General features: G+C 37.0%; 1 protein-coding gene across 1 annotated transcript; it reads right to left on the reverse strand.

Annotated features, from left to right (window-relative positions):
* Positions 1-824: 824 nt before the first annotated feature.
* Positions 825-16,362, reverse strand: LOC135156940 (FMR1-interacting protein NUFIP1-like). Its single transcript, XM_064110949.1, has 4 exons — positions 16,356-16,362; positions 13,421-13,561; positions 5,923-6,257; positions 825-4,898 (listed from the first exon to the last, which is right to left on the reverse strand). The coding sequence occupies exons 1-4, from the start codon at positions 16,360-16,362 to the stop codon at positions 4,803-4,805; spliced, it is 579 nt and encodes a 192-aa protein (XP_063967019.1). The 3' UTR covers positions 825-4,802.
* Between the last annotated feature and the right edge of the window lie 10,074 nt (positions 16,363-26,436).

Genomic DNA, 26,436 nt, shown 5'->3' on the forward strand with positions numbered 1-26,436 from the left:
AAATATTCGTCATTAGCCTTATTTTTCACTGGAATCATTCAAATTACTATTTTTTTACCATGTGAAAGGGCGGTATGTTCTCCTAAATAATTTGTTACCATATTTATGTGGTATGTGTTAATGCTTGGATGATTAGGAGGTATTCCGTTTGCTTTGATGTAAATTTTGTTTTGCGCCAATAGTAGGTGTGACTGCAATGAGTGAATCCAGATGTCAATGATGATGTCATAATCCTACAAGGGTTGCATTCAAACACAAATTGGACGAGTTAAAAACGCACCAATAGTTGCTCTGTGTCCCATTTCATAAAACTTATTATAATACATTTACAGTATAACAGGTAAAGCTTCTGAAATATTTCAATCCGATTGGCTGATAGTGAATTTGTAATGGCATTTATTACAAGAAGCCTTTATGAAACAGGACCCACTTCATCAGCATTGCAGCTTTTGATAACATGTAATCTTCTTCTCCTTCCCCATTCCTGCCTCCTCTCCCCCTTCTCCTCCTCATACTTGGTGTAATGTAATGGTGTTGATTTTTTACCAGATTGCTAAGAAAGCATGAATGCTTGTAAGTAAGCAACCAACCAGAGGACCAACGGCTTATGGTTCTCTCTGAGGGACCTGGTAATGAGGATAAATGGTTTACCAAAGGGCACTAGCGCACCAAGTGGGAATCAAACACAGGTCACCAGAATTCACTTCCTTATCCCCCCCTCCTCCTCAACTGTCTTGTCCCCCTTTTTCTCTACTTCCCTCAATTCTAACTTCAGTATACCTTTAAAAAAATAATAAAACCAACACACCTGACACATTAATGAATCATATTTTTGCTTCATTTACTTCTTTCAAAATGTAGTACAATATGGCATGATGCATGTATGTAACTAATGCTAAATAGCGCCTGAAATATATATTTAAAGTACACAATTCATGAAAAAGATTGTAAAGAATATTGATCTTGCTCTTAAAGTGATCCGATGCAGAATTGATTTCATTTTCAATTACTCAAACTGTTTCAAGATATAAAATCTGAAATCAATGAAAAACATTAACAAGCAATAAAATTGTTTACATAAGGCACATTAAAACACTGGATACTCAATGGAATTATGCAATTGAATATCTGCATGGACATGAAATCCGTCAAATTAATTTTGCCTAAATAAAGATGTCAAGATTATTCATATGTTGACTTTTCTTTTCAACAATAAATCAATATATTTTGCTTCAAAGATGAAGAGCGAGAGAGAGATGTGGTGTCTCATAAAGCTTTTTATTACTTATGATTCTCTTACATGCTAAAGCAGATCACATAGACACCCAATCATTTCTACCCCAATAGCTCAAGTTTGTAATCTGATCAATTTAGGCAATATTATTTATGTTAACAAGCATAGAAATGTAGAAATGTTTATTGGGTCTTATTTTTTTCCCTCTCACACACATTTTATGACTAAGGTAGGATTGCCCTTTAAAGGTCAAGTCCATCCAAGAAAAAGTATTGATTTGAATAAATAGAGAAATATCAAACTAGCATAATGCTGAAAATTTCATCAAAATCGGATGTAAAATAAGAAAGTTATAACACTTTACAGTTTTGCTTGTCTTTCACAACAGTTATATGCACAACTCAGTGACATGCAAATGAGACAGTCGATGAAGTCCCTCACTCACTCTTTCTTTTGTTTTTTTGTTTGAATTATACAAATTTCATTTTTTACAGATTTGACAAGGGCCAACTTGACTGAACCATACATCATTAAAATAATGCTAATTCCACACGTTCAGGGAGGAATTTATCTGTTTCACGCGACAATGAGGAGAAAATTACAATATTTCATATAATAAACTACAAAAGAAATAGTGAGTGGATGACGTCATCAGTCTCCTCGTTTGCATACCGACCAGGATGTGCATATAACTGTTTTGTGAAATTGAGTGAAACTTTGAAATGTCATAACTTTCTTATATTACATCCGATTTTGATGAAATTTTCAGTGTTATGCTCGTAACATTTTTTCTTTTTATTCTAAGCAACTTTTCGTTGGGGTGGACCTGTCCTTTAAATTTTTGAACAGCATTATTAGACATTGACCTTGGTTTGGCAAAATATACAAATAATTAAATCAATAATAATGATAACGCAGCCAGTGGGTGTTTCATAGAGCTGTTGTTCACACAACTGGAACATGTTCTTAGATACCAAGTCAATCATAAAGATATCATTTAGCGCAAGAAAAAGTCATCATTCGTGCGTAAAGTTATTTGTAGTACCTCGGTCACATTTGCTCTATGGCGGCCGTACGTCGAAAACAGCCGTTTAAACATTTTTGTACCAGCTACATAAAGGTGGTTTGAATAACAAGTGGAATGCCTCTGGCCGTCTCACCTGCATCACGCGATTCAATATAGCAGCAGTGCTGATTTTGAAAACTACTATAACTCGCACAAGATGTTCAGTGATACTTGGTTACTCTTATTTCCACGTTTTATGAACTAGACCAATACACTTATAGAGATATGATGGCAATTCAACAAATACCCCCAACGTGGCCAAAGTTCTTTGACCTTACATGACCTTTGACCTTGATCATGTGACCTGAAACTCGCACAGGATGTTCAGTGATACTTGATTACTATTATGTCCAAGTTTTATGAACTAGACCAACACACTTTCAAATTTATGGCTGTAATTCAACAAATACCCCAATTTGGCCAAAGTTCATTGACCCTAAATGACCTTTGACCTTGATCATATGACCTGAAACTTGCACAGGATGTTCAGTAATACTTGATTACTATTATGTCCAAGTTTCATGAATCAGATCCATAAACTTTCAAAGTTATGATGGTAATTCAACAGATACCCCCAATTCGGCCAAAGTTCATTGACCCTAAATGACCTTTGACCTTGGTCATGTGATGTGAAACTCATGCAGGATGTTCAGTGATACTTGATTAACCTTATGTATAAGTTTCATGAACTAGGTCCATATATTTTCTAAGTTATGATGACATTTCAAAAACTTAACCTTAGGTTAAGATTTTGATGTTGATTCCCCCAACATGGTCTAAGTTCATTGACCCTAAATGACCTTTGACCTTGGTCATGTGACATGAAACTCAGGCAGTATGTTCAGTAATACTTGATTAATCTTATGGCCAAGTTTCATGAACTAGGTCCATATACTTTCTAAGTTATGCTGTCATTTCAAAAACTTAACCTCAGGTTAAGATTTGGTGTTGACGCCGCCGTCGCCGTCGCCGCCGTCGGAAAAGCGGCGCCTATAGTCTCACTCTGCTATGCAGGTGAGACAAAAATGAATAAAACGGCTGTTTTCGACTCGCCGTAAAGCTAATGTGACCAAGGTATGACTTATGAACAGCTTTATGATACATCCAACCTGTCTTCCACTATAAAAAGTACTTCTAAGGAGTATGTACGAGACTTATGTTTTACACAATATATATTTTCACATCTTAAAAAATCATTTCTCCTTATAAAGACCTAACTATTCCTATGTAACTACCCTTTGGAAACCTGGGTAAACATGAGCATTTGAAGATAAATGTAACTGTGTCACAATATAATTAGCATTCCAAGCATACATGTACAATGGAAATAATTGTTATGATACTTGATCAATGACATATTTATAAAGTAAAACATCAATCATTGACTCCAAACTGAACTCTTCGTACATACAAAATATCATGAACAATTTTCTGTCATCACATCCCAAATTACATGGTAGATCTTGAGAGAAACTAGAGCGCGAGCTGTTGGAGTGGGAGAATATGTTGGTTTTTGGTTAAAGGCTCATCAATGTTTGCATATAAAGATAAACATGGCATTCCAGGGTACACCAGCACGGAACTTGAAACCACCCAATTAGGGTGCTGATTTGATATTGTATTACTTTGTAGATTTGCAATGCTCCATGAAAAAATATCTAGTATTGAAAGAAAAAGCATGTTCAATTAACTGTTCTCTTGTAAAAAATGTCTGATTGCAATGTTTTCACAAAAGATACAAACATGCAATCACAAGAAGAATTTGTGAGGCAAGACTTGTCAGAACACTGCCGCAACAAAATGCTAAAGAGCCAATTTTTTTTACTACACCTGTCGAGTACTAAATTTTCTAATTCACAAGGCCTAAGGACAGGATCCGTTTGATTCCTGAAGTGTTTGTTCAACGTGCTGAAGAAAGACTGTTTCGTAAGGTTACAGAGTGGATAGTTACAAAACTTTGGAGTCAAATTTAGGATTGGGTCTTGGATCCCTGAAAGAATTTCTTCTTGACGACAAGTGTTACACATTGGAAAATGATCTTTCTTTCTCTCCTTACACATTACAGGTCCAGATTGGCACTGAACTATAGAAACAAACTTTGGGGTCAGGTTTGGTCCCCTGGAAAAAGTTCTTCTTGACGACATGTCTTTCAAATTGGAAAACGTTTCCTTTTTTCCTTACACAGGTCCTGGTTATCTTGGTCAGAACCAAACCATGGGGACAACTTTGGGATCGGGTTTTGGTCCCCTGGAAAAAGTTCTTCTTGACGACATGTCTTTCAAATTGGAAAATGTTTCCTTTTCTCCTTATACAGGTCCTGGTTATCTTGGTCAGAACCGAACTAAAGGGACAACTTTGGGATCAGGTCTTGGATCCCTAGAAGAAGTTCTTCTTGACAACATGTCTCAGACATTGGAGAATATGTTTCTTTCTCTCCTTTTTAATACAGGTTACAGGTCCAGGTATAAATCATCGGTACTGGACCATGGGGAAACGTTGGGGTCAGGTCTTTGAGCCCTGAAAGAAGTTCTTCTTGACAACATGTCTCACACATTGCAGGATGATATTTCGCTCTCTCCGGATATCAGGTGCTAATAGCTGTACATGTATAATGCAAAGAACAGAAAGAAAACAGTTATAGTTATAGAAGTTACAAGATCAGACCTATCAAAGCCCTGTCTTACAATGAGTTGTGATTGATCCATTCAATCTCAACTTTGGAAATCCATCGATCATGTAACAACAAAACACGGGAAAAAAGGCCCTGGAAACCAACACAAAACGAGCCCTGGAAATCCCCATTCAACGCAATGTTAAAACTTATCCAATGTTACAGTGGATAATAGCTCCCGAAATGAAAAAAAAATGCCTTGTAAACACCCTTCCGTTGACGAAGGACATCGATAGGGCAAAACAATGTTCAATACATTCCTAGTATCAACTTGGTTGAATGAATGTATTCAGTTTAAACGCTGGCATCGCTGGCTTTCCACGAATGTATTTATCACATCAATCACAACTCTTTTTACAAATGGCCTAAGGGAAAATGCATGGGACTATTAAAGAGCAAGGTAAATTCCAATAAAAGAGGCCCATGTATACTGCTTTATTGATCCAATATGAATTGTAATTTGAATGAACAGAGGTGGGGAGGCAAGGCCTTGATATTGAAACCACTGAATTTCCCCCATTACAAAGGCCCAACTTTTGGCACTTTTCCAGTAAAAGTATGCTATGATATCGGCAGAATTCAACAATTGATCATGTACGTGTGTGTGAATTACTCTACAGAGAACTACGATTGCAGGTCTACTCTTTAGAAGATAGGGATTAGGGTTAGTGTTGGGTTCGACATTATTACTCATATTTTCAAGGTTTCGAATAGGGGTGATTCTCGCCAAGTCAATTCCCTTGGATGGGCGGATAACTACAATGTGAAAAGAAAATTAAATCCATGTTCTTGATATCACCATGAACATATAAATCTTCACGGATTAACAGGCATTTAGAGAAAGCATCTCATACTGAATTATTTAATTCAATGTGATTTGACGTAATAATAATAATAATTTGATTTAAAGTAAACCTTATCAGAAGGTACAAAGAATAAATATTTTCATACCATCTCAAGCAATGTTGCTTTCTTCCGCGACGTCTCAATTTCTGATCTTTTACTTTTACCACCCTGGGCTCTTTTCTGTCTCTTGGGGTCCCTTCCACAGGAGGAGCGACGGCTCTTCTCCCACCCACCATCTCCAACACCCATCCTCTCTTTACTCCTCCCATCGTCATGGCAACTGGTAGGATCAGCATCTTCAGGTGGTGTAGTCTGTCTCGGTTCAGTACGAAGAGGGGTGGATTCGCTTGCACCCTGTTCGGCGGGGCACTGCTCTGGAGCTTTTTCGGAAGTGTCTTCTTGACTGTTCGTTCCCTGGCTCTGTACATTAGCAGCTACATCTGTAACGGTTGGAAGGGGTAAACTGATAATTAATCTACATCGACTTTGTCTACCTTCTATTTGGTCTGATCCAAGAGGGTTGAATCCCATTCTCTGACCAGTTTATCTCCTAAACATTTGGTCTTACTGCCACTCAGCCCATTTACAATGTCATCTGATTCCCATCAAGGCGATATAATTCAGTGTTACATGTATATGTTTAGGTGGACTGCTTAGGAGCCAATTTTCATTTGAAAGAGCATGAAAAGTAAGTAGACAAAGCGAAATTAGATTAGGGCATTAGACGAACTGATAGTTGCTTACGTGAGTTAAGACTAGGCGATGGTTAGACCAAGTTGATTGCGGACCAAATGGGTCTAGCCCAATTGGTAATACACCATCTGATAAGTAGACCAAATGCTTGTTGACTAATCAAATAAAAACCAAAAGATCAGTATTAAAAAATTCCCCATCAAATAGTTCAAAGATTAACCATTCCCTCTTGAGGCAAAGCAACCATTTTCCTCTAGCTTCAAATTGCCTGCATATTTCTCACTAGCAAACAATAGTTTTTTTTAGCCCCAACTCCAAACCCATCAAGAGTTGGCTAAAATGATTCTTGAGGTTTTTTTTCTTCCCATTTGATGCATTCCTATGTCGCCTCTTGTCTACTATAACCCGCACACACTGTCCTCAAACACTACAGCAGAATGGTGTTTCACACAGCAAAGCGAAACAGGGTTTAGAATTCAGGTTCACTCGGGCATGAAATTCCAAACTACGCATGACCTGTATTCTGCATAATTATTGGCATTTTGAAGAGGAAAACACAGCCTCAAAGAAGAGCTTGTTTCTTGTCATCAATTAAATAACATGACTTAATATTTCGGCTGCTGGTCAAGGAATATTCAGGTCTAGTCATTTCCTAATGCTATAAGTCAAACTGGGCAAAACTGATTCAAGACTAAACAAAGATTTACGTTATTTTCAATGACATATTGTCTTGGAGTTGGTTTCTTTGGTGTAACTTGAGTTTATATGTTGGGGTTATTTTGCTGCCCAGTGCAAAACCTCTCATACATACATGTATTTACAGTCTCATGGCAAGATTCGCAGAGTGGATTGAACAATTTGGCTTACAAAAATCTCGAGATATTTTCCTCTACTTCCTAAAAAAAAAAAAAGGGAAATGCAACTGTGGTACCAGTAAAGAATGCATCTATAAATATGTGTTTTTTTTTATACTGCTTGTTACATCTGGAAAATTGCTGGCCTGGGGCCTGTCTCGGGTAGGAAAGCACAGAAGTAAACACGTCAAACCAGCATCGGGCCACCTGTCAGCGAATCTACCTGAGACCACCTCTAGAGGTAGTCTCGGGCCGGCTCGGACTACCTATCTGTCAGGGATGCAGTCAAGGTCGGCCTTGACACATTTCGCCGGCTTCAGCCTCGGCCAGAGTCATGTGTACAAAGTCTATTGGAGAACGTTTTCTCCAGCAACCTTGTGACTCGGAACTACCAACCTTGGCTACAATTACATCCCTGCTCCGGGGGGCCACTTACATTGACGAGTGGATACCATGCCCGACCAATAAAACATGTAAAAAGGATGTCTTTTTCAAGATAAGGGCACGTTACGTACGTAACGTAATAAGGGTGTCAAAAACACTAAAATAATGAAAAAAGGGTATCTATTTCGGTCGGAAAGCTACGTGTTTAGGGTCAAATTTGCGAGGGTATAAAAAAGACTGAAATGTTTTATAAAGGATGTACTTTTTGCCCCAACAGTCAACATAACTACTAGTACTAGAGTTCGATTTGCATGAGGTGTGGGAGGTGGGGTCGTACTAAACCCAATGATGTAGGTAAAGGTAAAACCGACGTCCGTGACATATAACAATTAAAATATCGCTGTACTTGTTTAGGGGTTCATTTCAGGGAATACTTGCCAAGGGTATCGTTTTACACGCCAATACTTGTTAAGGGGTGCATTTTCAGAATATGGAAAATACTTGTTTAGGGTGCTTTTCGAGACCCCATGGTCACGCAAACATCCACTCGTCAATGGAAGTGGCCCCCCGGGATCCCTGCTATCTGTAGAACTATCTCAAAACAATCAAGGTCCACTTGCAGTAGATTGCAGTACTGTATGACCCCACTTTATCTATATAGTGGTATGAATGAAAAGGCAACTGCACACTTTACGACTGGTCCACGATCCGATTTTTGAACAAATCGCATTTCGCTCATTTTCTGAAAATGTGTATGAAAATTATCTTTTATTTGAGGTTCAAATTAACTGAAAGAATAGTAATATAACATTTTTTTATTATTGCAAGCCTTTATTTTGGAACACAAGCCAAGTACATGCGAGTTTCAAATCGTAGCCAATCGTAATTTTGCTTTGACATCAATACGACTGGATATTTAATTGGCTTTTATTCTAAATAAGAATGAAAACATAGTCACAGATTTGAACATAGACCTGTATTCACACGATGATTTCGAACATGACACAGTGAGATTATCCCATGTCTCATTCAGTATTAGCATCAAATTCTACTATGTCTACGTTTTATTTCAAAATCAGGTTGCAGACTAATCGTAAGGTGTGCAGTGGCCTTTAGTAAAAAAGATGCGAGTTGGGATTATGAAGTGTAGCTGCTGAAATATCAAAGTCCAAAATATTGACACAGATAGTCTGCACTCTTTCTAGACCACTTTCAAATACTGAAAAGTTCATCAAATTTTAAATTAGGGTCTTTGCATTCAGAATAACTGAAAGTGGTCAGGAATTTGAAACATGCTGCTATGCTTTATGTACAGGGAGAAGAATGAATGCTGTGATATAAACAGACTCATTTCCAGCGCACAACACTGGCACTGGTCCCAGACCAGCAAAAATTGCTGTCGGGCCAGTAACTTTTCAGAAATAGCCAGATTTACTGACAAATAAAAAATATATCAAACTGACACAAATGATATTTACTCCTCTTTTGTAAATTATAAAAATGGCTCTGGCATCTTAAAAATGAATCTCCAAAATTAAGAAATGGCTTTCATGAATTATGCTGTGTGTGTGTGTACATGTTTGTGTATATTTATTTTTGGGTGGGAGGGGAGGCAATAAAAGCAATAAAAACAGCAAATAAACTCAGTCTTTTTTCATGTTTTTCTTTATTTTGGGGGACCAGTAAATGTAAGGTTCGGACCAGTAATAAATGGAAAATCTGGGCATTTACTGGGCCGACAAGAACAGGTTGGACCAGTAGAAAAAAGGGTTAGTGTGGAGCCCTGTCTTTTCGCAAAGTTAGTCCACTTATATCTCTTCAAGTTTGCAACTGGTCTTGGCCGGCCCCGGCTAAGCAATTTTCTAAATGTTACAGGCATTTGATGGTATGGATACACAGTTTCTGAAATTTCCTTTAGCCTAACTTACAAGGCAATGGAAGTAGAGTTTACCTTAAACCTTTTTTAAAATTTCAATAACACCAGACATAATTTTTCACCAATGTAGTTGATATTATTACAAGAATACATTCTTATTTTAGATCCGATTTTGATGAAATTTTCAGTGTTGTGCTTGTTTGATTTTTCTGTATTTATTCAAATCAACATTTTTCTGGGGTGGAGTTAACCTCTAATTAGCAGTCCTTTTTGCAGTACCTTCTTGCCTTAATTTTTTTTCATATGCTGCATATACTAGCATCATTCACTCTTGCACTGCTTGCTGTGTACAATGCACTGGACTCTTAAGTGCACAAAATCAAATATTCCACCTTGTATACTCCACTGACCCCAGACAGTAAGTACTGCGCACATTAAACCACAGATAGGCCGAGTGAAGGCAGTAACTATATTCTACAATCGCACGCCCAGCAATTGAATAATTACGATACAACTACATGTATGACTACGCCTCTTTTGCGGAGCGTAATTGCACAAACCGTTGGTTGTACGGAGAAGCTGCACGATGCGTATTCATTCATAAAATTTGTGCATCCCCTGCCAAGCAATGCAAAGAAGTTGGTCAGTTATGCAAATTTATATTCATAAAAAAAAAGCCAAAGTCCTTTTTGCGATTGGAAATAGGTCTGCGAATTTCAACGGAAAAAGGTCAAGCAACCCTCGATTCGCACTACTGCAAGACTGTACACAGAACACATTAGATTATTCTAGTAAATTGCAAACTGAAAAAAGGCCAGACAATGCAAAGAAGTTGGTCAGTCATGCAAATTTCTATTTATAAAAAGAGAGCCAAAGCCCTATTTGCGATTGGAAATAGGTCTGCGAACTTCAACGGAAAAAGGTCGAGCAACCCTCGATTCGCACTACTGCAAGACTGTACACAGAACACAAACTGAAAAAAGGCCAGACAATGCAAAGAAGTTGGTCAGTCATGCAAATTTCTATTTATAAAAAGAGAGCCAAAGCCCTATTTGCGATTGGAAATAGGTCTGCGAACTTCAACGGAAAAAAGGTCGAGCGAACTTCAACGGAAAAAGGTCGAGCAACCCTCGATTCGCACTACTGCATGACTGTACACAGAACACATTAGATTATTCTAGGAAATTGCAAACTGAAAAAAGGACACCCACCATCCCATTTATTGACACACAATTGCTTTCGATATTTCTGCTGCGTAATACTAATGCACACGTGGGCAACGTACAGTACGGGAGCAAAAACACTACGAAATAGGAAAAAAATCTAGCAAATTTTTATAGCATACTGCATGTAAGTCGATAAGATGTGCAGAAAACAGAATTTGATTTGAGACTTGTGTCGGTCATGTGTCCTTTTCCTTACGGCTACAGCCTCTCTGACAAATTCAGAAAAAGGTTGGCTAAACCCACAACAGTGACATCACAATAGAACTCAATACTCCATAGGATGCCACACCCCCATGCATTCCTGACAACAGATGGCTAAACCACACCTCCTAATATACAACCCAAGCTCCACCCACTGTAAACAGACCAAAAAAAACCCTCCCCTTTATCTGGTTCACAGTGACCTTATTTGTGACAGGGTTTTTGGATCTTTTCCAAGGGTTCAAAGTCAGCGTTACTATATTGACTCTGCTTGCTCTGAAGAATATTAACAGCTTCAATGCCAAAGGCAGCTAATCCAACTCCTGGGTCCTGGTTGATGCAATCTATTTATCAATAGAAAATGCTATGAAAATGTGCTGTTGACGAATAAAATGAATGGATTCTTAAAAAAAATTGTTTGTAAAGTACCAGAAAACACAAGTCTTACAGAGTGTTTCAAGAAGATCAGGGCTCCACATTAGCAGTGGCCCGGGGCAACCAAAAATGAGAGTGGGGCCACCAAATTTTTGATAAATTGTTGTTTTAGGGCCACCAAGAAAAAATAGTGTGGAGCCTTGCCTGAATTGCATCTATAAAAAAAAATTGATTTTTAATTTTTGTTGTAAGAAGCAGACCTGGGTCCCGTTTCATAAAGGACTTGCAACTGTTGTAACTTTGCCATAATGGCAACTACCATGGTAACAATGCTCAGCAGCCAATCATAATCAAGGTTACCATGGTAGTTGCTATAATGGTTACAACAGTTGCGAGTCCTTTATGAAACGGGTCCCAGAAATCTTATGCAAATTTGCAATTAATTGCTGGACTTATGACTGAGTTGGAGACCCAGAATTGACTTGAAATTGATTGCAAGTTGCTTGTGACACCCCATTAGTCCCAGTTCATAAAGTTTTCACTATCTTGGGAGTGTACATAAATATGAAAACGGTCAATAGAATTTTAAATGGTAAATGGTGGTGATTTTTTACCAGACTGCTTAAAGAAACCATCAATGCTTGTAAGCAACCGACCAGAGGACCGACGGCTTAAGGTTCTCTCCAAGGGACCTGGTAATGAGGATGAATGCCCTATCAAAGGGCACTAGTGCACCAAGTGGGAATCAATGCCGGGCCATAGGAATCTGAACCCCCCCCCCCCCCTCTACCGACAGAGCATTTTTTTTAACAGAAGCTTGTAGCTTGACAATGAATCTAATCTTAAGTCCACCCCAAAAAAAAAAAAAAAAAAAATCCAACAAGCTGAAATTTCATTAAAATCAGAGGTGAAATAAGAAGGTTATGACAATTTTAAGCTTTGCTTCTACCGGTATCATGTACAGTGCCTCTAATCACATTGAATTATTATGAAGTTCATATACATGTATCATGCCTCTCTGCGTTGGAAAAAAAAATTCTGAAGTTATCCAAAGCATCACAATTTCCTTCAGATTATTTAGTAATTCGTTCTAAAGGTTGCTCACTTGATAATAGGTAAATCACAAAAATTGTAAAAGCTATCTTGCCGACTGATTGGCCAATAAGAATTCTTCCATTAATCATTGACAACAAAACATCGTTCAGAGGTGCTGACTCCTGTCTCATAAACAGCTGTGATGTTTGACTTGAGACTTGTGGCCCATGACTCATTGACGAGTCCGACACGAGACCGGGTTATTTTGGCACCAATGCACGCAGTTCTCATACTCCGAAATTTCCCCAAAATTTCACACAATATTTTAAAACATCATCCAAACAAATTTCAGCCAAGTCGGATCACAGAGTACTAAAGTTACTAGTAGTAGTCCAATACCTACACGCAGTACATGCTACGCGTGATATACACGTAATAATAGTATGTGTACACACACGAAAATACACATTGATCTCTGAATGCATTATTTAGTTTCTTTGAAGATATTTTGAATCCTCATGTACTGATTGTGGTAACTCAAGTTGCAATATCTTTGAAACTTTAATCTCTGATATATTTCATAGTCATGTATGATATGTGCATGTATCTGAATTTCACTTCTATATAATAACTTACCTTCAGTTTTCCATATCTGGCAAAATATATTCTCATACTATACACATATTGAAGGTTTGGGGAATTTTTGCTTATAGAACAGGGAGGGTGCTGAGAAACAAGTGAAAACTTAATCTTGGTATGTTTCTAAGGACTTTGTTAATAAACTACATTTCATTTAAAAACTAAAATCAACTAAAGACATACTTTTCATCTTGTAATTATTTTGTGTGTGTGTGTTACTACATATGGTAGTTGCTTTAATGACAAATTTACTGTATTTATATTAAAACTTTATGAAAAAGTCCCAGGGCAGGCAAGTACATGGGGATTAATATACTTACCGTTTTCTCCAACGAAGCTGCCTTCACTGTCAGAATCGTAGCATGCTGCAAGTGAGCCCAGGGCTCCAAAAGATCCTTTGGGGGCCACTTCAATCTTTGGGACAACCTCTTGGGTTTCGGGCGCCTCGTCATCACCAGATTCTAAATTGAAGCAAAAACAAAAATGGATGATCAGCGGCCTTTTTCACCAAGTGTATCCCTTTATATTAGTTTATATGCCATCACAGAATTGTTGCAAAGGGACTACACAATTACTGTGCTTTCGAAGCCAAACCAACTATAAAATGACAGGGAGACACAGTAGGGCCATCTGCACCAGCCCGAGTTTTCAATTTAGCACGCTATTTCTGAACTGGCAAATTATCCCGATCTGAAAAATCCCAAGATTATTTGCAATGGAGAATTATCATGCTAGTTCGCTGGATTAATCTCGAGATTGCAATCCAAAGTCAATTTGGGATCATTTGGAATCAAAATAGCGCGCTATTTTATGAATTATCCCGCTAATTCGCACTCGGGATTATTTTTTCACGGCGTCAGACCATAATCTATCGATGCCTTGCTCAAGCAGGAATTGCTCTTCTGGTGGAGACAGGGTTTCTTAAATCTCGAGATTGAGCAATCTCGGGATGGTGCAGCACCACCGAGTATGATGATGATTCACGTCCACTATGCGTGATGATTGCATAAACTATGACCGAAAGGCAACATATCACCACCACCAAAGGCGGTTTCTCGGTTTGCGTAGTATTATTTGTTTTCTCTGAAACGGGTAGTCTATCAGTTTTGTGAAACATTGGACAAATTACACAGCTTCTGACAAAATTATTCTGTTGGTTTATCACATTTACAATTATGGATTTGCCCCTGATTAGAATAAGTCTTTGAGATGTTCATCAACCCAAACAAGCCCAAAGATCTTTATTTTACGCTTTCTGAGAAACAATGAGGGAAACAAGTTTTTGCTCAGCATTTCGGAGGCTAGGAAGACGGGTTGGGAAGGAGTCTAAAGCCCAGGGCACACTAAACAATTTGTTGCGATTTTAATGTCTGAGAATATAACATTAATATATGAACATTTCAACCAATAAAATCTTAGTGATCAAAGTTCAGAATAGAGGCAGGACTACTGAAATCGAAATCCAGTACTGAAATTGAAATTCAAGCCTCCCTGTAGGAACAATTTAAAGCAAATTCAATTCCTAATCATAATGAATGACGTCATCATCGGCTGCGACTTGAAGCCTATTCGGAGTTTACTCCCACCACAGGGCTTTAGCAAAATTACACTTTTACTATTCATAACATTATGTATGTCAAACTTCAAATAACATAATTCTACTTGTTGGAACTTCCATATCTAATGCAAAATGCGATTTATTTAAAAAAAGCGTCATATCGGGTCGCAAAAACCAATGTAGAGAGGGATCTACTTTTCACCCTCCAAGTGTTTTTAAGAAGAGAACATCCTGAAGTCCTATTGTTTGTGTTTCAACATGCACTTGAATGATAGTTCTCTCTCTCTATCTTTTCCTCTCTGTTCTAAGGCACATAGAACATGGACATATCATGTATTATAAATATTCCTACAAAAACGTATTGAGTGTATATGTTAAATATCTCAAAAATAAAGTAAACTTTGATCGTAGCCTTAACTGTGCCAGATACTAATCTCAAAGTACAGTATTTGATGTAAGTGATTGAAATTGCCAACATACATGTACATGGAGTAACAACTTGATACAATTGTGTATAGTGCCACATCAAGTGCACGCAGGAATCGATGTTTATGGGACTGCACAACAATTATCAACCCCATTTCTGCTGCTTTTTATAATTTGAATGTGAGGAAATTAGATGAGCAATGCATTAGAGTGGACTATTTCCTGTGATATAATCCATAAATATCACAAGAATTTTAAAGCTCTCAATACTTAAAAAAAAACTTTACTGCAGCTGGAACATCAATGTAAGTTTAAATTCATACATCGAGCGCTTGATTTGCAAAGTAAGTAATAAAATTATATCAACTTGAAAATAGGGTTGAGGTCAAAGCTTTCCTCTTGTACAAATGCAGTGGCTTTGAATTCAATCAACAAAAACCAAAAGATAAAATCACAAAGGCATCAAACTAGCTGAAGGGCAATTAACAAAACCAAAATCAGGAATGAATGTCTCTTTTCACAGCTCAATACCAACCGGACAAAGAGATATTTGTATGATAAATTTGGGCACTCAAAGGAGAGCCATTCTTTAACAGTGAGGACTGCAATCGATGACATAATACAAAGTACAGGGAAAATAGAATTGCACAACTGAATATGAATGTGAAAAGATATATTACCGTGGAAAAACTCGATTTGTAAATAATTCTTTCAGAATAATGAAAGAAAAAGTACAATGCAGGGGTGGTGGGGGGGGGGGTAGAAGCAGAAATACAAAAGATTATTAAACTTTTAATAGTTTGTTGGAAGTTAATGACCATTCATCCCTCTTTGCTCTTTCCCGTAAAAGCATTACTGACATTGCATAAGGAAAATGGCAGTAAACTATAAACTTGAAAGGTCAAATGAAGGGCTTTCATAAATTATTCATCCAATAATCATGTATTGACAAACGTCAGAAAACTGCACCTTCTTCCGAGTACTGCCAGACAGTGTATGTGGTGGGGTGGTGATGAGGGAGGGGTAAGAAGGGGCAAGGGAGGAGTGTTTTTAAATTTCTTTGTCACTTGCAAGTTCACAGAGTTGGTTTTAATACCCTTTCCAAATTCTGGTACCCCAACCGTTAATCTGGGAGCGTCGCATGAGGCCAACAAACTCCGCTGGTTCGTTCAACAAAACAGCAGATAGAAATGAAAATACATGTACGCAGCTCATTAGACCAAGTCGAAACGATTGTCAGCATGTATGCAGGGCAAATACAAATAACTAACCTTCCATTTGGTAGTTCGTGTTACAAAACGTGACACAAATCGATTTCCAAACACCCTACCACTTTATACCTTATAATGTCACGTGACTAGATTTTCAGAGTCATGCAACCTTTGCCGCTCTCGTCTTCCCACAATTGGCCCCCATGATAAAATTCAGTCCAGAATGAATTTACCATTAAAGTTACTGATAGAGGAATGGTGATTTTGAAGCCATGAATAATTTTTGCTGATTGATAGATTTATCTTTAAGCCCGGCTCACACTTTGCGATCCGATGCGATGCAATTTTGCATCAAATATCAAGTTTCAAGAAGTAAAAATATTTTATATAAAGTTTGGCATGATGTTAGGAATACTGAAATCATATTTTTACTAGCCCTGTGGTCGGAGTAAAGTCCGAATCGGCTTCCAGTCGCAGCTGATGTTGACGTTATTACGATTTGGAATTGAATTTGTTTTTATTCATTCAGGGAGGCTCAAACTGGACTGAATTTCAATTTCAGTAGTCCTACCACTATTCTGAACTCTGATCTGTAAGATTTTATTAGTTGGAATATCCACATAAAATGTTATCACAATTTCTTTGAAATTTGGATCGCAACAAATTGCATAGTATCATACACCAAATTATATGAGCCTAGTATTAACTGAAATTATTGCAGTTACAAGGACTGCAGAAGGGTATGATGAAAACATGTCACTGTGATCTTGACCTTTAACCTCTTGACCTCAAAATCAACAGGCTTCCTGGGATTCATGCTAGTATCATACACACTAAATTATATGAGCCTAGGTTAAGTTAAACTGAAGTTATTGCATTAACAAGGACTGCAGAAGGGTAAGATGAAATTATGTCACTGTGACATTGACCTTTGACCTCAAATCAATATGCTTCCTGGGATCCAGGCTAGTATCATTCACACCAAATTATGAGCATAGGTTCAGTTAAACTGAAGTTATTGCGTTTACATGGACTGCAGAAGGGTAAGATGAAAACATGTCACTGTGATCTTGACCTTTAACCTTTTGACCTCAAAATCAACAGGCATCCTGGGATTCATGCTAGTATCATACACACTAAACTATATGAGCCTAGATTAAGTTAAACTGAAGTCATTTCGTTTACAAGGACTGCAGAAGGGTAAGATGAAATTATGTCACTGTGACCTTGACCTTTGACCTCAAATCAATATGCTTCCTGGGATCCATGCTAGTATCATACACACCAAATTATATGAGCATAGGTTCAGTTAAACTGAAGTTATTGCGTTTACAAGGAAAAGTTAACGGATGGACGAACAGACGGACGGACACCAAGCGTGATACCATAGTACGTTCCGTCTAGACAGGCGTATAAAAATTAATCATTCCAATCAATTACTACTGAATAACAACATGTACATGTATGCCCTAAATCAGTTAAGGCCTGGTCCCACTGGCCGACGAAAACAAGACGTATTCATAACGGATACAGCGGACAAGCAAAATTTTAGGGAGGCTCCATCCGTTTTCATCCGCTCTAGAGTTCAGACAATGGACAAATTTGGTGAATAATTAAATCACAGTGGATGGATGCTCAATGGATATAGAGCGTATGAAACGCGTATGCAAAGAGTACAAAACGGATACATAACGTTTTCCAATGGATGGCAAGATTCTTTTCCGTTTTACATCCTCTCTGCATCCGTAAGTGCAGTGGGACCAAGCCTTTATGATGTGGAGGATATAGAATGGAAATACATGTACATTTAACATGATGAGTTTTGTAATTTCACATTGAAATAATCTAATATGTTCAGCTGACTTATCAAATTAGAATGTCTGCATAATTGTTTTTTTTCCTTTTTTTACTATCATGAAATGGGCTTGAAATTTCAGGATGTAATTTTTTTTTGCAGCTTCCTGATATTAAATCACTAGCTTTGTAGTATTTATAGATCCTTCTTAAAAGAAAAAGAAATATAATAACATAGCCAAGAGAGGGCGCTAGATATTTAATAGAAAGCAATAGAAAGACTGTCATAAATAAAAGCAAAGTCTTGAGTAAGTTTTATCTCTATGGGATAATAAAGTTGGTAATCGTAATCCTAGCTCCACCAATGTATCATCATGTGAAATCTAATTTGATCCAAGAATTATTCGACAAGATCTTTTTTGTATAGATTTATCAGTAATTTACTCAGTAATTACACATTTACTAGCATCATCTAACACATAACAATTTGGTGATGAGTTTACTAGAATCTGTTAATTTCAGATCATAGCCACAACCCATCATTCATGTTGAAAATAATGGTCAGGTTCACCATTGAAAATACACTCGAGCTGACCGCTGTAATTATAGCCTCTATAGTTTGCTACCTCCAATAAAAAGAGGACCAAACTATGATTGCACAATAACACTGTGTTATGGTATTCCAAATTCCTTTTAAAGAAAAAAAACTTGCATACATTGTATAAACTACATGCAGGTATTCAAATGAAACCAATACAGAAAAATACATCTTTTGTCCTGAAAGAAAAACAGAATACATGAGCATGGGTTCCAGGAATTCATTTTAAAGCAGATTAAGGTTAAATGAAGGAAAATATCCCAGGGTCGTTTCCGACTTTTGATTTGTTTGTCATTTCATCGAGTGACTGGGAAAGACTATTACAGCACAATACGGTGAGTGTCATTGTTTGCTTTTGTAAATTTTGTAAGAAAGAGAGTTCAAGTTGAATTATTTGCTTCGTTTTCAGACAGACAAACCCTCATTATACATGTAGGGGAGGGTGGGGTGAATAAGGCCACCTTTTTTTCATAATTCCAATTATATCTCTTTAATGTAAAGCATTAGAAACATGATTAGATGTCTACTATAGATCTAGAGTCGACCGACATTATCCATTAGAAATGTTAGAACTAATCAGGATTTGCATATTAATTAATGAGCCATATATTGAGTTGAATCAATTGCATCTTTGAGATGGGCAATTCTTCATTATACATTTTTACAATGCAAGGGTACAGTTGTAATTCCTTCTGAAATAAAAATTTAATTTGATACATTGGCAGAAACCTATAAAAAAAAAAAACCTTGAACACCCCAGAAGAAAAAATATGGGGGGGGCTTGATGGAGAATGATACAGCTGGTCACCCCTGCCACCAAATGGAATATTCTTGGCCTGAAGGCAGATCACATTCAAATTTACTGTATGTATGAATATGTATGAGATTATGACATATTTGACTGTACACGCAGTCGCTGCGTGACTCTGTTCGACGCAGGTCTACATGTCCATCTGAATGTGAAAAGGAGACTGGTTGCAAGGAAATGGCTTTATAACCAAATCAATTTTTCGTTTTAAGCCAAAAATCATTCTCTCGATATGCTCTCTTTTTTTTTTTTTGGGGGGGGGGCTGATCCGCTGATGGGTGAAATTTTTTATAAATATGAAAAAGAGGAATTCATCCTCTGTCTGCAATGACCTACTTTACATATACCAGGGCAGTATTTAATCCAAAAGAATATTTCTCATCACATCCAATCCTGCATAATCCACTGGCGGATCCAGGGAGGGGGGGGGGGGAGGCGGCCCGTGCCCCCTTTTTTGAGAGGCAAAATTAAAATTTGTAATGTAAAAATGCTGTTAAAACGCAAGTGTGCCCCCCCCCCCTTTGAAAGTGAAGACTTTACAAAAAATTGTTTGCTTGTCAAATGTTTTTTGTGGACGAAATGTCCTTAATTTTTGGTTAAAAAACTTCTTTTTTTTTGCTTGTCAAATTTTTCCTCGGCAAAATGTGCCCCACCCCTTTGGAAAGTCCTGGATACGCTCCTGGTATAATCAATTTACTTTTAGAGCAGTTACAATTTTCTGAAGATGTCAAAGTTATCTGGAGATGACAATATTGATGCTGACAGTCATGATGATTACATTAAAAGCAGTGATATCACTGATGACAACAATACAGAATTATAAACATGATATTGTATAACTAAAACAATATAATCAAATTAGCTAGAAGAATTAAATAAAATATACATATGGGGTGTTGCAAGAAACTTGTGATCAATTGCAAGTCTATTTTTGGTCCCTAAATCAATCATATGTCTTGCAGTTAATAGCAAATTAGTGATTGATTGCTAATCTGCTTCTCGAAACAAGAAGTTTAATCTGATTTGCTACAGCTAACATGGAACTATCAGTTGTAAAATTGCAACAGAATATTTGCAATTGATTGCAAATATTTTCTTGCATCAACCCACAGAGAAGATGGCGAGGACTTGCAGATGACTATAATGATGACAATGACCATAATAATGATGATGAAAGAAATGATTATAATTGAAATACTAAAGCTCATTTTAAATATTAAGGCGAGCAAAATAAACCTCGGTTTAACCCTATTCTAAACTAGAATTTTAAAGCATACTTCTATGAAATGCTCGGCTTCATAATATTTCTATCACATTTGTGGCAATTATAATGTATCAATTAATTCATCAAAATTCAAAATTAATCAATAAACATATGAGCATAGGGAATATGGATTTGCATATAATTTGTATAATATAAATGTTGACTTTTGTTCTACATACATACGTATTTCAGTATGTCCTGCAGGTTGCTTGTATCTTTGAACATATTTTCTTCCTTGTTTAATACTTTTTCATTGTTTGTACTTGTTAATATATGTATTTGTTACTTGTATGCAGGGTCCCCAAGAAAAACAGTGCTTAGTCCACTGATGGAGTTACCCTGGGTAAACAAAACGAAATAAATAAATAAATAAATAAATAAATAATACTATTGCATTTTCCTACTCTCCCCATTTCTCAAGTCAATTGATTTTCTGACAACGTTTAGCAGCAGGATAAGAATAATTTTAATTGGTGAATGAGTCGACAAATGGCACTCCATACAACTGTGGTCTAAAGGCGACCGCACACCTTACGATTGGTCTGCGACCCGATTTCAGAATAAAATGTAGTAGAATTTGATGCTAACATTGAGACTTGGAATATCTTACTGTGTAATGTTCTAAATCATCGTACGAATACCCATGTTCAAATCTGTGACTATGCTATCATCCTTCTTAGAATAAAAGCGAATTTAATATCTAGTCGTAATGACGTCATAGCAGTTGTACGATTGGCTACGATTTGAAACTAATTTGGCCTTTACTCCGAAATAAAGGCTTGCAATCTTTCAAAATGGTTATATATTAGTATTCTTTCAATTAATTTAAACCTCAAATAAAATGATATGTTCCATTCACATTTTCAGAAAATGAGCAAAATACGATTTGTTCCAAATTCGGATCGCGAACAGTCGTAAGGTGTGCGGTGGCCTTAAGTTAACCCTGGTTTAACTATATACCACGGCTACCACAATGCCACCCTATTAAACTTGACTGTCTCTAGCAATAATCTGAATTTTTCGTTGAAAGTTAAAAAGCAACCATGCAAAAGCTCAGCTAATATGCTACACAGTACATCAATCCACAAAACCTCACAAGAGATGTCGGTACAGTCAAAAATTGTCTTTCTACGATTGCATACACGCATACGTGTACATGTAGCATACAGTACAAGCTCTATACATGTTCGGACAGTGGACATGTAATTTTGTATATGACGGAAAGGATGGTGCAGTGTGTGTCTGAAAAGAAATGCAATTTAATCAACTTGTAGTTTCATGATATCTTCATCACTTATATCCATAAGCTAAATTTCATGCAAATATTCTACCTGCTATCAATAATTAAAATTCAGTTTGCATGGACCGTCGATTAGTTCAGCGGTTTATGTTAAACCCATGAGGCGGGAAAGCAGTTTGGCCAGAAGCCAAACTGCATACTAGTATTGTTTTCTTTTTAAATAGCGGTTACTCGCATAAAGCAGACATTCTCTCTTTTTGATGGCCACAAGGGTGTGTACAATGTGACTTTCGCCAAATAATCGTACAAATGTCTCGATACAATATTTTCTCATACAAAGCCTAATAATAAACATGTAATCATTAAAATTATCAACGCATTTGTTTCATGTTTCACAAATATGAGGATTCTCAGATGTTACAAGGCCTGTAGACTTTGCATGTGTGTATATTGACCTAATCTTTACAAATTGACGTGCATGTACTGTACTCTAGCATCCTTTTTGACTTGCATGATATGCTGAAAGTGATTAAAATTAATTATAAACTTTATTTTGAGTCTATACGCTAGCATACAAGACATTACCATACTGTAAAGCAAATTTTATTCATGAGTCCACTGTTTGAAGAGTGGACTCATTAAGTAAAAACAGTGGACTCATGAATATAATATTTTATTAACCATGGCAACAGGCGTCCTTTTGGCGCACTGACAAAAAGCGTGCATCAGCACTGGAAATCTTGTTAAAGGGGAATCCAACCCAAATAAAAACTTGTTTTTATAAGGAAAAGAAAAATCAGACAAGTTGATAGGTGAAAGTTTGAGCAATATTGGACAAACAACAAGAAATTTATAAATGTTTAAAAGTTGTAAATATTGCTAATCACTATACCCATGGAGACTTCAAATTGGCCGCATATGGGATGGCATAGTGATGTAAGGCAAGGACTACTCTCCCATGTACTCCAATACATATTATGGCTAAAATGTCATTTTTCCCAAAAGTTTTATTTCAAATTATATTTTTCTTTTGTGAGGACATAAAACAATATACTACCTGGGTTATATTTAGATTACTGCCCCAGGGGAATGGGTACTTAGGAGAAAACCACAAATCCCTGATAATAAAGTACATGGCCTATGGGAAAGTTGTCCTTGCCCCTTGTCATAATTTACTTACCCAGTTGCCAATTTGAAATCTACATAGTATTAGTGATCTCAATTTTAAAGCAGCTATAACTTTCTTATTGCTTGACCGATTTCTTTCAAACTTTCACCATTCTGTTTAATTTATTTTTCTCCTTCCCAACACAACATTTTATGGCCAAGGCTGGATTCCCCTTTAACATACGTGGTAAATAAGTGTAATTTATAAAGAAAATCTGCATAAACCATGGGTTCAACCGACGGTTTTCAAAACCACCTTTGTGAATTCGGGCCTACACGTGACACTTTATGAGGCGAGTGTGTGTACGAAAACGTGACTTTACCAAAGAGGAGTTTGGCGGGAGCTGGAAACTTGGCAGTATGCCAAATTAAAATATGAAAATATGCTCGTCAACAATCTCTTTATTATACTTTGTTCAGCAAACGTACACGTATATTTTAAAACCACTTCCCCTTACAAATATGCACACAACGGAGGCGCCTGTTATCGTATGATTTTTAAAAATCTAACCAAGGAATCATTGTTGGATTATGGAAGAAAACGTAAGAATATTCTAACGTTAAAGTGAAGGGTATAATGCGTAGAGTGAATGTCAGGGTCACCATGAAACAAGTTCACTGAGTGAAGGTTACTTTGCAAAAAAATTGCGGCCCCAAACCATAGAAAAACACATTTAAAAAAAAAATCAAGATTGGACAATTGCCAAACAACAAAGCAGAGTGAAAATTAACCCATCCATTCCGATGGACCTAAATATATCAAGCATACACATTTCAAATTATAAAAAATGTAACAGCGTAATCATCTAAAGAGTCAGACTAGAGTTCCATGATGTAACACAAAGATTTCCGATGTACATGTAAAAATATGCATCACATGTGAAAGAACAATTCTGATTGGCTGCTGCTCAGTGTGTGTGCAAGAATTAATTTGATTGGCTATTGCTTTTTTGTACCAGATTACAAATAATTGTGTTACAATGCACAGTTTATAATAAATTGGCTATGCAATTACATGTAAGCAAAAATATTACACAGTAGCATAACACTAGACATGACTAATTTAATATTAGCACTAATAATAACCAACAGACATCTGAAATATGCATAGAAATCTAATTATTTCAATGATATACATTAGTATGTAATGTTGTAATTGAGACGGGACACCCGGTGATAGCAGACGAAGTGTTAAGTTGGAAAAGTTTGTTTTCAGGCAAATACCTCAATAAACTAGGCTGAAGGTAGCAAGCAGGTGAACCTTGAGGACAGATTTTATCAAAATGTTTTGTCCCACTTCCAATACGGTTCGTTTCATATCTGTACGAACAAGATTGATGACCCTTGTATAAACTCAACAATCCAGTGTTTACGCTTGAAACCCCCATGAAAACGATTGCATCAAATATTATGTCATAGAAACTTGAACAATGGGTTGGTATGAAAGGAGAAGGAAAGATGTCTACAGGTTCAAAAGATCTGGTCTATTGTGCACTGGCCGTAAAACTCACTCAACCCTCAGGCTATAGTTGTGTATGGGTCACAAAGACAAGTCCAACTTTAAAAAGAGGTAATATAATAATAGGAAATATAAATACCACACTAAGCACTAAATAAGCAATATTATGTCATCAAAATACATGCATGCAAGGGGCAGACATGCCAGGGAGCTCAGCTAAAACTTTTTTTTTCATAGTATCAATGTACAGAAGTAGGGCAAGGTCATTACTCGCCCATTGTCTGTGCTAGACTCTCTGAGTCGCCCACTGTGCACCTGGTTCACGACAGCACTGTGATCCGAGATCACAAACATGGATCGTTAGTGCAATGTACGCCCATTATGACTTTCATACATAGCTAAACTATCAAACTTAGGCATTTTTAGTTAATAATGATTGATTTAATTATGTTTACTCTGAAGATTGTTTGATACATGGAGTTATTCAACATTTAATTGGTATAAAGTTCTATAGTGGTGGCCAGAATTTGATCTTTTGTGGGGCTGTGCCAACTGGTCAGGAGCCATCGGTTTTGCCGGCCTGCGCTGGCCACCCTAGTGACAGCAGCAAAATAAAATGTGAAAGAGTGATCGATTGGGTTATACAGAAAGTTCAGTTGTGCCTCCCCTCATTTTGAATGGTTTGCATATGTTATAAGACACAGTTTGCAGCAATTAATAGTGCATTTATTGTCATCAGGGTTCATGTCATTGTTATTGTTCTTGCTAATGTTGATGGGATATTTATCATGGTTAGGACACAAAAGGAGATTAGACCAAGAGACATTAGACCAAACGGACAGAGGTCAAAATGGGTGTAGTCCAAGTGGCAATTCAAGCTGCACCTGTAGTTGACCGGGGCAGGATAAGGCTATAAAATCAAGTGTGGGGAATGTTTACAATGAAGTAGTTCTCAAACATTCCTTGTTAAATGAAGCATCATCGCTGCATTCGTTTTCATCAATAATTTTGATGCTTTCGTTTTCATACAGTAATTTGACCCCGATTATGATGCACTTTACTTCGCAAAATACAACTACATATACTACCATATGATAGATCTACTGTTTATGCGAATATGCGTACACAGAATCTATACAAAAATTCAGGGGAGCGTTTCATCAACATTTCTGTCTGACAAGTTGTCAAATCTCACAAATGTCAATGATGTTGATTGGAAAAGAAGCAGTGTTACTTTGGTAACTATCGGATTACATGGGATAAAATGTTTGACAACTCCTTTCATGAAACGCTCCCCTGAGGTTAGGGTGGGGAGGCAGTCATCACCTCCTGATTCAGTTCAATTAAAGTACTCAATGTGGATAATTCGTTATCAATGCTGGCTAAATCTACTCTGCGCTCTTTTGAGGCAATAAAAAGTATTCCAAAAGGTCAGCAGGTCAAGCACGCTTAAAGTTCCACATTTTTTTTTTCTATTGCATACATGTGCGTGTTGTTTCTTATGCATTGGTATGGCCCCATACTGTTGTTTGTGTCATGTAGTACTTTTCCTTTGGCTCATGGTAGTGTGTACGGCAGTATACAATGAGTTTTATCCAACGTCTGGATATCGATGGGATCATTCGGTGAAACCTGCCTTTCTCCTTGTTGACAACAGATGGCAGTATTGCTTTTCCTGCTAGGCAGAGTCCTTAAGTTCCAAGTTGTTACAAAAATGTTTGAGTGATGATTTACTGATTACATGGTTAACCCTTAGAACCCAGAAATATTTGGGGCGGTCGTGACCCTCATTTTGAATTATTTGCGCATAT

This window comes from Lytechinus pictus, chromosome 16, assembly GCF_037042905.1.
Source record: "Lytechinus pictus isolate F3 Inbred chromosome 16, Lp3.0, whole genome shotgun sequence".
NCBI lineage: Eukaryota > Metazoa > Echinodermata > Echinoidea > Temnopleuroida > Toxopneustidae > Lytechinus > Lytechinus pictus.